The sequence below is a fragment of the Bicyclus anynana genome, chromosome 25 (assembly GCF_947172395.1).
Source record: "Bicyclus anynana chromosome 25, ilBicAnyn1.1, whole genome shotgun sequence".
Lineage (NCBI taxonomy): Eukaryota > Metazoa > Arthropoda > Insecta > Lepidoptera > Nymphalidae > Bicyclus > Bicyclus anynana.
The window spans coordinates 4,133,321-4,148,138 of NC_069107.1; the positions used below are offsets into that span (position 1 = coordinate 4,133,321).

At 38.1% G+C, this 14,818-nt stretch overlaps 1 protein-coding gene across 3 annotated transcripts in view; it reads left to right on the forward strand.

Annotated features, from left to right (window-relative positions):
* Positions 1 to 14,818, forward strand: part of LOC112050383 (uncharacterized) — a 249,693-nt gene that overhangs the window by 210,029 nt on the left and 24,846 nt on the right. For 2 of the 3 annotated variants that reach the window (XM_052889361.1, XM_024088637.2), the window contains 2 exons: positions 8,370 to 8,633; positions 12,516 to 12,753. In XM_052889361.1, the coding sequence (XP_052745321.1) occupies positions 8,370 to 8,633; positions 12,516 to 12,753 (502 nt within the window). The remainder of the gene's footprint in view (positions 1 to 8,369; positions 8,634 to 12,515; positions 12,754 to 14,818) is intronic. The other variant, XM_052889362.1, reaches the window with a different exon arrangement.

Below are 14,818 nucleotides of genomic sequence, written 5' to 3' on the forward strand. Positions count from 1 at the left end.
CAAGCTACTTATCAGCTGGTAGACGCTGGACATAGGCCTCTTGCATGGACGTCCAAGCACAACGGTCTCGAGCCGCCAGCATCCAGCGGCTCCCTGCAACCCGCTTGATATCCTCGATCCACCTAGTGGGTGGTCGACCAACACTGCGCTTTCCGGTGCGGGATCGCCATTCCAGCACTCTGGGCCAAACGTTCATCGGCTCTTCGAACTATGTGGCCTGCCCATTGCCACTTCAGCTTTGCGACTCGCTGAGCTATGTCAGTGACTTTGGTTCGTCTGCGGATCTCCTCATTTCTGATTCTGATTTAGCTCGCTCCATCGCCCACTGAGTGACTTTGAGCCTACTAATAAGGCCCATAGTCAGGCTCAAGCTCAGGTGGACTATATTCTTGTTAACAGTTCGCTATGTTACGAGAAGTATTTTATCATAATCATATCAGTGTTGCATTTTCAATTTTGGGGGATGGAAATAGACCTTCATTTATCTTCCTTTAAAAATCGTCCTTTAAAAAAACTCTCGTGCAAATGAGGGCTGAGTCTGATGAAATATGACGATAAATGATTGAAAGTGTCAAAAAATGAAGCCGGCACCGAGTTTTCTTCAAAAACGCTGCCTTATTAACCAATAGCGGGAAGTGGTGACGGCATACATCTTAAGAGAATTGGTGTTGTCCTGGTAACACCGAGAACAAAATTGAAATGTGTGGAACAGTATTGTAATAAACATATTTTCTTTCTTTTTTTTACCACCTATAATTACAAAACACTTACAAGAGTGAATAGCCCACCGACACGCATTAGAGAAGCGTGGTAGGCCTAAGCTCCATATCCCATCTCCTACAAAGAGGGAGGCCCTGTAGCCGTTAAAATAGCCTGATAATGAAAATGTATTATCTAGAAAAGCGCAACCATTCTATTCCTCAACACTGCTTCCCATGAGGAAAATTGTAGTCAAGCCTTTCCCTTCCCTTGTCAAGTTTTCCCTTAGAAAAATATTCTAAATTCCAACAGTACCATAATCCGCTGTATTTCATACATCATATTACAAATTCCAACTCAAATATTTAAAAGGCGCGGAATCCCCTAAACCTATGCAAACAAGCGTCGAAATCGCTCAAGTTAAACAAAATAAATTGTACCACGTACCCAGTAGGAACCCCTCTATTTGTAAAATAGTTGAACCAAATATAACATACATATAACTTTTTATTAAAAAAATTAAAATACATTATACTTCTAAACAGTTATATTCACTGATAGGGTGCCCGGAAGGATAAGGTTATCTATTTTGTTTGTATCGCGGTGTCTATATTGATCGTAATCGGCAATATTATACTACTAGCCGATGCATTGCGTTTTCACCTGCGTAGTTTCCCGTGAGAATCCTACTAATATTATAAACGCGAAAGTTTGTATGGTTGTTTGAATGTATGTTTAGATGTTTGTTACTCTTTAACGCCGCTGCTACTGAAGCGATTTGGCTGAAATTTGAAAATTTGGAAAAGATTTTTTTACTCTAGTTTAACACATAGGCTACCTTTTATTTATGGTTTTCGCGAGATTTGCGAAAAATCTGAATTCCACGCGGACGAAGTCGCGTATTAGGTATATTAGTGGGATAAAGTACAGGCAACAATTTCCAGACCAACAAACGCTACAAGATGCTAAGTCCCGCATTAAATAAATTTCTTTTAAGCTGTCATTTGCATGAGTTAAGTCAGAACTTCATAGGGTTGGCACTTATTGCTGGCTAATATGAAATAAAATTATATAATTAGTATTAAATTATACTACTTATTTATTTCGACAGAAGATGGATAAATATCTATAAAATAAAGAAAGTGGTAATCGAATGTGTACTTTGGGTAAATTTTTAAAATTTATTCTTGTTTGTCTACTTGGTTGTCTTAAAGCGTAACTCTAGAACTACAAAACTGCTTTTCATGTGATTTTTCTCAGGTGAATTTTGGAGACATTTAGTAAAGTTTGATGCAAAAAATGGGTTTTGTTTCATTACGATCAAATATAATAAAATCAATTCATTCATGAAATTTTTAAATAAAGACAGCATTATCCAATTAATGATGATGTTTTTTTTTAATATTGCGATGTCAAGGGTTATTACTACATGTTTAAGAAATTGAATATCACATGTCTCAGACGGTGAAGGAAAAACATCGTGAGGTAACTTGCATACCAGAGAATTTTCTTAATTCTCTGCGTGTGTGATGTCTGCCAATCCGCATTGGGCCAGCGTGGTGGACTATTTGGCCAAAGAATGATAGGGTCATTCTAAGAGGAGACTCGAGCTCAGCAGTGAGCCGAATATGGGTTGATAATAATGAATGATGACTACATGTTTAATTAGTTTGTTTTTAAGATACATTTTCATTTAATATAACACTTATTTAGATGGCGACAACCCTACAATAACCCAAAACACCGGTAGATCTACGTTTATAAACCATTTCTGTTACGGAGCGAAATCATTTCCTTTGTCTGTTTTGGCAACACACTCCAATTACTGCGTTAAATATTTGTTAACCCGTACCCAGACGGAAATACCTATCGTAAGTGAGCACTTTCGTATTATAACACGTTTACAGTCCAATGAGCCCAATGTGATCTCACACCAATTTATCCTCACAAGTCTGTGAGCCCAATGTGGGGTCATAGTACTTATGAATTTTTTTTCTCCATTTTTGACCCAAACTTTTGTGTAGAGTTATTATGGTTTTGCGGGTTATTATGAACAAGGAAAGGTTGTTATATAAACCTTAAGAACAATACAGAATATATTAAAGTTAACAAGAAATGTAATGCATTTAGTTAATGCAATCCAATTTTTTTTGGGTATATTTATGAGTTTTTACAAAAGGAAGGTATACCTCAGGCCTACTGATGAATTGTTCAATATCTTCAATTGGAATTCTGAATTCTATGGCACTCGAACATATTATTTTCTTTTTATGATACACTATGTGGACACTTTTATATAGGAATATATTAAAACACTAAGTTATATAGTATAGTGTGTGTAAACTACACTGAAACCCTTTTTCAAATAATAATAAACCATCAAAAAAAATTACACTGTTATTTATTTGAACTACCTTTAACTATTTTATGAATTTGATACTAACAAGTTTCAAGTGAACTTTAACTCATAAGTCCATGAGCTCATAGTGGGCTCACGTGGAAATCTCAAAATATTGGCCTAACCCCTCTCGTTCTGAGAGGAGACTCGTGCTCAACAGTAAGCCGAATATGGGTTGAAAAAAAAAACCTAACTAAGCTAACCATTGAACATAAAATTGAAAATTTTGAAAAGCCCCCGAAGGTCATGAAATTAAGTCTCTCGATCAAGTCATCAATATTCTCTTTCAGTGCGCTTTTATTTGAGACCCCACTCGAGTATATTTGCTGACATTCGGTTATTTATCCCCACTTTCAACCCCCAGAACTTTTAAGCGGCTCAACCGATTTTCATCAAACAAATCTAAGAACACTGTAAGTCACCTTTCATACAAAAAAAAAACTAAATTGAAATCGCTTCATCCTTTCGAGAGTTATGGTGCCACTAACTGACAGACTGAGAGCCGTGATAGCCCAGTGGATATGACCTCTGCCTTCGATTCCGGATAGTGTGGGTTCGAATCCGGCCGGGTCAACTCCAACTTTTCAGTTGTGTGCATTTTAAGAAATTAAATATTACGTGTTACAAACGGTGAAGGAAAAACATCGTGAGGAAACCTGCATAACAGAGAATTTTCTTAATTATTTTCTGCGTGTGTGAAGTCTGCCAATCCGCAATGGGTCAGCGTAGTGGACTATTGGCCTAACCCCTCTCATTCTGACTCGAGCTCAGCAGTGAGCCGAATATAGGTTGATAATGATGAACTGACAGACAGACAGACACGTCAAATTTATAACACTTTTTGCGTTGGAGGTTAAAAAGACAGTGTTCTGTAGAATACAATAATACATTTGATTTTCACCTACATGAATATCCCCAATAAAGGTCAACGTCCCTACCGCCAGCCGAACATCAATCGAATAATAATTTAAAAGTCAAGAGTCGATACAGTAAAGAAACAAAAGGAATCTATTCACTTCTCTGGCCCTTTGTGGTGAGGGTACTTTCCTATAGAAGGAAAAAACCTTTTTGAAGATTTCTTTTTCGCCTTTGACACACAGTTACTTCGTCTTTTCTCACTGTGATTATGTTGATAGGATTTTCGAAGGGCAATTTACCTAACAAGTTTTTGAAGAGTCAGCAAATATTATTTCTCTTATTTCATTAATGGACCATAGATGACAACGAGCATTCTTAAATAAAAAAAATTCAACTGATACGGTTATACTTTTATTATTTTTATGCAGAATTTTATTTTCTTAAGAATTTACTAAAAAATAAAAGAATAAATAAATAAAAAATGTCTTTACGTTAAGTTGGAATCGAATTCTGGTTTAATAAATTTTGACTCTTAATTTCACAACATTTGTCCAGTTGAGTCGATATGATAACGTCGAAATGTGTCAACTTGATGCACGGAATTTTTTGATTCGGTCACCGGATTAATAATAAAAAGTTGTGATTTGACATTGACATTGATTGTCTATTTATCAATATTAAATCTACGTCAACCCGCATGTCGATACAAAAATACATTCAGATAATAGCTTTTTAATGATGATCCTCAGGTTTGGAAACATCGCCGAAACTTCAACAATAAACTCATAGAAAATTCAACAATGGTACAATGGAGCTAGGTGTAAACACTAGTCTACATTCTACATTAGTTTTAACAAAGCCATAGAGAACATTGGCCACACAATGAGTCCAGTTCAGGGCCGCTTTCAAAACGTGGGAAAGAGCACAACTGTTCAAATTGCTCCTAACTTAGAAGCGAAAAATATTCCGCCGCTTGAAAAATACCTTTTAAATGGTACCTTCGCTCGCCTTTCTGAATTTTCAATTAAGATTGGAGCGCAAATATCGGTCTTCATTTACCATTAAGTATATAGAATTCTTTCAATGTGCGAATGGTGTATTGTTTACTCGATACGGTAGATTAAAGCTACTCGTATATTGAAGTTTTCGTGATGCGTGTGTGGGCTAAACTTCTCTGGAAAACTAAGAAACTGTCTGACTGATTATATTGATATATTTTTTATTTTATATTATTTTTAAAGTAGGTACATTTGGTTTTTCTATAAACAGCATAATTTTATTTTGTTTTGTACGCCCGCGACTTCTTTCGCCCTTAGACATCTTTAATCCAGTCCTTACAGTAGTATCGCTGTTAAAATGGAGTAACTTCTCCCGTTTTCCCAAAATAGCCCTGCTCTGTTCTCCTCCTATTGATCATAATGAAAATCGTGATGAAAAGTATGCTATAACCTGCCCAGGAGTATGAAGAATAATTGTACCAAGTTTCATTAAAATCCGTTGAGTAGTTTTTGTTTCTATAACGAACATACAGACAGATAGACAGACAGACAGGCAAAAATTTTACTGATTGCATTTTTAGCATCAGTATTGATCACTAATTATATGTACATAGATACTTGATGGTTATTTTAGAAATATATTTCATGTACAGAATTGACCTCTCTACAGATTTATTATAAGTATATAGATGCGGTAATTACTATATTGATATAAAATTGCACTTTAAACTAATGAAAAAACATATTTTTAATCATATATTTTTCAGGAAATTGAACATGATTGAACCGACATAACTTAAAAAAAAACTGTTGCTATTTTAGATACGAGTAAGATTTGTATAATAACTAAAAGAAGCTGTTTCTTTTTATTCTAAAAAAATGTATTAGTGTAGAGTAATTGCTCTGAATTCAGCTTATTGATACCTTACTTGCTTAAAAAATATTATAACGTGTTTACGGTACCTGTTCAAATTATATCAGTGCACTTTCTCGCTCAAAATCTCATTATATTAATTTATTGAATATTATTTAGCTTTAAGTGTTAACGCTTAGGTACATAAAAAACTTGATGTGACACAATCGAATTGTTAGAATCGTCAACAATATATATTATCATCAATATTGTAACTATAATTGTGCCTTGCGGGACACCATATATACAAACACCTAGATCTAGTGTTTTTGTTATTTTACTTAACATTAAAACCCTGAAATTGATTTCAACAACACGAAATATCCTGCTATAATTTCCGTTAACGTTATTGATATAAAACTAAATGTTCAACACCTCACTATTAAAACGCTTTGAAGAGTACTAGACTCAGTACAAAATAGCCGTCAACGTGTTCAATTAGTTCTGTTCCGTATCTTTTATTTTTCATGTTCCTTTCGTATACGTGCCTTTTATTATTTCCACACCGATTAGATGCCTAGGCCTTAGGATTGAATTAGATCACAGATTAACTACACAAGGCTGTAATCCTTTATGTTTCACGGACACTGAGCTTCTTTTTAGTGTACTCCTGACCTCACACACCGTACATATGCCCGCAGTTACCTCAACTCTTGGCTTCACACCTTCGGCCTTCGGTGAATGGTCTGCGACTGCTACTGATAGAGCATAGTCGGCGGCGTACATTACCCTTACTCTTACGTCTACTTCGTCTTTGAAGGAATACTCTTAAGGGACCTTTGCATCAATTTGCCGCTATGCAATCGATAACCACTATGTGAGCGTGACGTTAAATGCTTTTGTGTTTTTATTATCCTGAACACACTTAAACTATGGTATTTGGCTGACTAAACATTTCTTGCTTCATACTCACATGAAGTGTCATGGTTATTAAATTGTGATTTACAGTAAGCACCTACTTTTGCATTATATTGATTGTCGATTGCTAAGTTATCAAATATATCAGCGGCTGTATTTGGAAACTTGAGATTATTGAAATTGCCATGCACTATTTGTTATTGGCTGAATTTACTGTAACAACGAGATCACAACTGGAAATATCAAAGTGATTTTCTGAATCCTATCAGCCAATGGTAAGAGTTGCGATGTTTGGGTTGAAAGTTTGGCAATAGGCCCAGGGTCGGTCCATTAAGTGTGTTCCGAATCCGCGGCTCGGCACGGGGGCGGTGTTGTTGGTAACGTGGTTGTGGGGCAGCGGCGGCGTGGGGTGAATGTCCCCCGGCGGTCAGGGCGCTGTTCGAGCCGCGGAGTCCGGCGGCGCGCGCTCCCCCGCTGACCCGGTACGCCGCGCCGGACGGTACGATCCTGCTGCTCACGGAGAACGGGACGCGGCTGATGACCCGCGCGGCAGCTGCCAGCCTGCTCCGCGCCGCCCTCCTCTCCCCGCGCCCCCCTCGGCCCCGTCATGGTGAGCCGCCCCCGCACCTCTCTATGTGTCTATCGGATTCCGTCGCCTGTAGCACTGCACGCTTCGCTATGCTTCGTAAGGTAGGAGCGTCATTCTATACACTACAGAGGGCCTAGTCAGTTTGATACTGTTACTGTCGCGTAACGTAAACGCGATTTTCTAAAGAATTGAAACAGCGCCATCTAGTGGCACTAATGCACAACTGTTTAAATTCCATATAAATTTGCGTTTACGTCAACGTGATAGTAACAGTATGAAAATATTTACACCGATTACCAGTAGGTTCATTATGTCAACAATAAAACATATAAGTATCTACATGAATAGCAATTACAGAGGAATACAGAAAAAAATACACATTGCGTTTTAAAGAAGATAAGTAACCATTTGAAACATATTACTAAAAAAATTGTTAATAGAAAATAGTTGCACAAAATCTAAGTAAATGTATTGTTTTAATTAAAAGTATTTGTTATATGACTACTAGACACATGCATCTGTATTTGACCATCATAAATAGATACGACTACAAATAAGAATCGGCTCCTACTTTATGCCCGCATGCTTTAAATTCTGCTATGTATTTTCCTTTATTCCTTAATTTTAAGCCACTCTAGATTTTCAATGGCGGGGATTTTAGCCAATTAGACCCGCTAAAGCGTCCGCTTTGAAACTCTAAAATGGATTTCCACTCTTAATTCGAGCATGATTGCATGTTTTCTTTCTGCATCTTCTATTTCTACGATCTCTATGGTTACTGCGCGGCATAGACTTGGCTTTGACGATAGTCCGGCGAAGTCGCCGGTCGGGAGGGCTTTGCAAACGACGACCAAAAAGTACTCAAGTTTCGATCCGCAAATTTTACTTTTGCCCGTTTTATGTCGTAATTTTTGTCGATATCGTTGTTTTTGTCGTTTTGAACTCAGTAGGGTTTTTTGATTATTGTTGTGCCGAGTCGGCCCCGAGCGACCAATCCAACAGTCGCGCGACGGCCGACATCGCTTCCCCAGCTAAGAGATACGGATGCCATTCCAGTAAAGCTGATGTCGGACGGACGGACGGCCAGTCGGAACGGCACTGGAGTCGGGGTGACGTCATGGATCGGCGGTATGTCCATAACGCAGGACGGCAACCTTATCGCCCCGGACAAAATTATGACGCACGTCCATCGATACGCGAGTCCGCACTACAGGCCGCACGGCCATCACTACCACCGGTGGACCCACGAACCGGGGGGGAGCGAAGACCCGCTATACGCGACCAAGACTGTCTACGGGCCCGGATACATTGATGACAACCGTACGTATCACCAGTTTCATACGAGTAACGTTTAGACGAACATTAGAACAAGATCCAAACAAATTGAACATTAGACAGATCGAATGTTAACTTCGAATCAAATAGGTACACTTCAAACTGTTTAACCATAGATATCGTATTCGACACTCCAGCTTCAAAATTGTACATTTCTAGAAGTTCCCCTAACAACATCGAAGCCTTGCGGTTTCCTTTTCATAGCACTTCCCGAGACCCAGTCTCATTTCATCCTTTGTGTTAACCATTCGACCCCAGTACAACACTAGTAGAGAATCACGACTGGATTTTAGTGTAGTAGATATTAAACCCCAGAGGTACGATATTAACCGAGAGATGAGTAAAGCTTTGCATAGTAAAACACTTAGAGAGGTTAATTTAGAGCTTTAGAGATATCTTGAGATCTGCTTCCCTCTCCCACGTCGTAAGGTAAAAGAATTAGTTCTCAAGAAAGCGCTTTAAGGAAGGCGCTTAAACACGTAAATCTCTGCGAAGCTTTGCAATTTGCGCTCAAAATTCAAACATTCATCCGCCATGATTTATTTTGTGTACCGACAATGGAATTCATGGGATTTTTAACACAACTTAACTGTGATATCATGGTAAGTCACGCCAGTCTAAAATGGACGCCATAAAGTGACTATACGAATAAATAAATTAAAGAAACACAATTTAATTATTTGTCATCGAGTCATTTAAAACGGTAAGTTGACCCGTCAAACATATATGATAAACAGTATAATTTCTTGGAATTTTCGTCCAGTTAAAACATATAAATATACATATTTATAATAAGCATGACATATTTATAATATTGCTTGGTAATTTTGAAGATTGTATCCATAATTCCTCATGTATCCACTCATAGGTAATCCTTGAGTTCTTTGAATACACCACAGTTCAAGAATTTTCCTCACGTATCTAAAATCACATATAAGTAATACGTATATTATCATTTTTTGTATATCACAATGTAATTTATACTTTTCTTCTTAAGCATGAGTATATAAAGTATTTAACCCCCACACTAATACTTTTCTTTTAATCTATATTTTTTGTTTTTGATAATATATGTTTTATTTCGTTTTCTATTTTTGTGAACCATTGTCATATTTAACATTTCTCTTATGAATTTGATTGATTAAAAACTACATCTTATCCATTTTTATTTACGTATCACAAATTGAACACAGACGTATAGTTTAATACAAAATAATATATGTAACACATGCGAAAAGTATTGTAAACTTTATGTTGAAATGGTAAAGGCCGCCCAATAGCTTAAGTAGGAAAAATGAGGTTAAGTAAAAGAAAATGGTCAACATTTCCAAGCTTTTAGCTAATCTAATTAACATAATTATTTATCAATTGCAGGAATTTTATTATAATAACTTTAAGTGCCGGCTTTCTTTTTTTAAACTGAAAGTTTGTCACTCACGCTCCTACCAATAGGAAACAGAACACGAACAAACAACTATGGAGTTTCGATTATTATGGTTTTGGGAGGTAGCAGGTTTCAAAGTCCCTCAATTGTCAAGTATATAATAAATAAATAATGTCTTTATTTCAGGCTATACACTAAATTTAATTCAGAGAAATACTGCGTCAACAAATATAACCAATACCTACTAATACATAGCACATAATTAATCATATAAAATACACAGTAAAATACATAAATAAAGAATATTATTTCATATATTCCTCAGCATACTATTTATGATAAACCATATCCTCAAACGACAATCACATAAGTTCGTGGCAACTTTGAAAAAAACCGTTAGAGATCAAAAATAGAGGGTAACTTGAAACTTCGAGATATTATTTTGTGCTCAAACACCCCAGTTTGAAATACAATGCACAAAGAGCAGCCAGTTTAAGAAGCAAGCTATTTTTGAGTTAAGTTTCAACTTGATCGATCTACAAACGTAGACACTAGAGTCCATTAAATTTCGTTACATAAGTTGTAGTTTCCAACTCCGGAACGAAATGTTCTCGAAATAAATCTTTTCCACTATAAAACTGATTGAAATTTCGAATTAATTTAAGCTCTTTCTAAATGAACAATTTAAATATTCAACTGGTTTTTAAATATTTAAAGTTAAATTAATGCTGACAATATTCTTGCTTTCTGGTGATTACAATACCTGCATTTATTTACTGTTTTTACCAACGACATTATATTGTACGTATCGGTTTTTACTACATTTTCATTTAATCCTTCATTAGGGTCTGACGGATGACTTAAGACTTATGTACTCGGAGGGCCTAGTGGCAGTTTGATACTGTGACGATCACGTTAACGTAAACGCGAATTTCTAAGAGCTCCCGCTGACTTACAACTTTTAGTTGGCCGACTTAGTCGGCCGATTATAGAACAGGTATAGCGATGTATGACAGCCCGCACATCTGTCCAACTAAATCACGCACAATTAAAAGTCGGCCTACTAAAAATTGTCAGTGAGCGGCGACCTTAAGGTATTGGATCAGCGCCATCTATTGGCACTACTGCACAACTGTTTCAACTCCATATAAATTCGCGTTTACGTTAACGCGATAGTAACAATATGAAAACTCCCTAGATACACAGAACAATATTAGCTAAGTCTTTTAAATTTTATTGGCACAACGCAATTTCTAGTATTGACGTAAAATATTGTTAAGAAAAAATATGTGTTAGTCTTTCGTTATTCTGTAGTTATATGTTGTGCTGACAAATAAATTTTATTCTATTTTATTTTAATATTAAAAAGATTGAATATTGTCAGCATAACGGTTAGCTTGCTCATCAATTTGACTTGAAACTTTTAATTATGAGTTAGGAAGTTACACCATGGTTGAGCATGTTAAGCTTTCAATCCCGGTTATTGTTATTAAAATCTGATAGGTACTACATAATCTATGCAATGCCTGGGCCTGTATCCATGTGGCCGATCTTTCTACAGTCGAACACTTGGATAATTAAAAAAAATATATATATGGGAATGACATCTGTCATTTCCATAATTTTTTATAGTTTTCAAAGCGTTAGCGTTTGTAGAAAGAGAATCGACGTGCCACATGGCTACAGGCCTTGTGCTTTTTCTAAGGCTCAATTTCTAAAAATCTTTTATAGCAATGAAGCTATCTGTAAACTCCAAGCGGTCTACTATGAGGACTTTTGGTTCTTTAGACCTTTAGAGTTATATAAACTAATAGACAAAGATACAAACACTCCCCGTCTTAATACACATAAGTTACATTACAGTACAAAAGTTTTTTTAATGCCTACAGTAATATTGAGTCCGAAATATTGACAGTTTACTAGTTTATCTAGATTTTCAATAAGTTGTACGATGTAAAGGAGATGGCTAGCTCTTTATACATTGTTTGCCCCAGACAAAATATCAATGCGTCACAATGAACTCTTACCTTGAGTTGATTTTAATGTCTAGATTTATTAAAAATTGTAAGTTTGGCCTTAGATAGCAGGGTTAATGTGTATTGAGTTTGAGTACCGTATAACTCACATAATGCCTACGTAGAAGGTTTAAAATGTGTTAAAAACCCCGCTATTTCCTTGATATATCTTTCTTTCATTATAACAATTGAGTGAATAAATTAATGAAATACATTTTATTGTAGATACACCAAAACTAAATAGATAACAAACAAGATATTAACTTGAAAAACTAATGTACGATTTAGCCTTATCGCGAATGAGTGATCTCAACTGTAAAGCAATTTTAGTCTCTTGACATTTTTAATTTCACCTGGGGCAATTTTGGGACATCCTAAATACGTTGAATAAAACATTGGCCCGGGAGGCAAAAACCCAGGCTACGCCACTGATAAGTTACATTTAATACAAAAACTAAACACCAACAGAGAGGATTGCCAAAGAGAACGGTAAAGCAGGTGACGACAAGGTGGCGCTGCAGTCGACCTGCCATTCGGCGCTGGACACGTGCATCAAGGATAAGGAGTGCGTGACGTCACTTACCCCCGTGCTCCAGAAGTGCCACTCCACGGACTGCGATCGTGAGGGTTGCATGACAGCACTGCGAGGGTTTTACAGGAAGCCCGGCGTGCCGTGGAACACCGAAATCGCGTTTTGCCTCTGCAAGTGAGTTGTATTCTTTTTTTCGTCGTCATCAACTCATATTCGTCTCACTGCTGAGCTCCAGTCTCCTGTCAGAATGAGAGTGATAAGGCCAATAGTCCATCACGCTGGCCCAATGCGGATTGGCAGACTTCACACACGCAGAGAATTAAGATAATTCTCTGGTATGCAGGTTTCCTCACGATGTTTTCCTTCACCGATTGAGACACGTGATATTTAATTTCTTAAAATGCACACAACTGAAAAGTTGGAGGTGCATGCCCCGGAACGGATTCGAACCCACACTGGGCTATCACGGCTCTCTGGGCTATTCTTTTTTCTACCGATATAAAAAAGGCGGAGGTTCTTAATTCGATGCGCATGATTTTAACAAAAAAATATTGATCCGTTTGATAGTGGTGCCAACAAAACAAAATTAACTTTAAGAACCTATTTGGCATTGCACTAATCTTAAATTGAAATTCAAAAATCTTAGGCTCGTATTAATGGATATTCCTCAATATCGAATGGGCGAGGGCGATGGAACGAGCTATGATAGGAGTATCTCTGCGTGATCAAATCAGAAATGAGGAGATCCGCAGAAGAACTAAAGTCACTGACATAGCTCAACGTGTCGCGAAGCTGAAGTGGCAATGGATGGGGCACATAGTTCGAAGAGCCGATGGCCGTTGGGGTCCCAAGGAGCTGGAATGGCGGCCCCGCACCAGAAAGCGCAGTGTTGACCCCTCAACAGGTGGACTGACGACATCAAGCGAGTCGCAGAGATTCGCTGGATGCAGGCGGCTCAGTATCCTGATGTTTGGAAGTCCCTACAAAAGGCCTATGTCCTGCAGTGGACGTCTATTGTCTGACATGATGATGATGATGATATAGTCAAAACAACACTACTCATGTACGTGTTCTTAAGTTGGTCTGTCTATTAATACGGGCCTTATAAGTGAACTTTAACTCAGCAAGTTTCATCATGCTCAAGAAACTTTAGGGTTTATAATATTAATAGAATGCCTTTATACCGCCGTAACTTTTGAAGACCTCTCTGGTTTTGCTGTTTCGTCAACAGAGAGGACCTAGGTTCGATTCCTAGCTCGGGTCAATTTACCTTACCTTATCAGCCGATAGATGTCCACTACTGGACTTAGGCCTCTTGCATGGACCTCCAAGCACAACGATTTCGAGCCACCAGCATCCAGCGGCTCCCTGCAACGCTTGATATCCTCGGTCTACCTAGTGGCGGGTCGACCAACACTGCGCTTTCCGGTGCAGGGTCGCCATTCCAGCACCTTGGGAACCCAACGCCCATCGGCTCTTCGAACTATGTGGCATGCCCATTGCCACTTCAGCTTCGCGGCTCGCTGTCAGTGACTTTGTTTCGTCTGCGGATCTCCTCATTCCTGATTCGATCACGCAGAGAAACACGGGTCAATTTAGGATTTTATAATTACTAAATTAGTTAAAAGGTCTGGTTTACCGGCAAAGATGAAGCGCCAAGAGATTGTAGAAACCGTCAGAGGTATAGGTAAAGTAAAAATTATACCTCATCCAAGTTAGCCCTCTTCCATCTTAGATCATCACCTAACAGTCGTAGTCAAGGGCTAACTTGTCATTGAATAAAACAAAAGCGGCCTCTGTGGCGCAGTGGTATGCGCGGTGGATTTACAAGACGGAGGTCCTTCGGAAGGGTTCGATCCCCGGCTGGGCAGATTGAGATTTTCTTAATTTGTCCAGGTCTGGCTGGTGGGAGGCTTCGGCCGTGGCTAGTTACCACCCTACCGGCAAAGACGTACCGCCAAGCGATTTAGCGTTCTGGTACGATGCCGTGTAGAAACCGAAAGGGGTGTGGATTTTCATCCTCCTCTTAACAAGTTAGCCCGCTTCCATCTTAGACTGCATCATCACTTACCATCAGGTGAGATTGTAGTCAAGGGCTAACTTCTAAAGAATAAAAAAAAAGCAAAAGAAACACGTGTGTGAGTGGAAACCTGCATACCGGAGAATTTTCTTAATTCTCCGCGTGTGTGAAGTCTGCCAATCCGCATTGGGCAAGCGTGGTGGACTATTGGCCTAAACC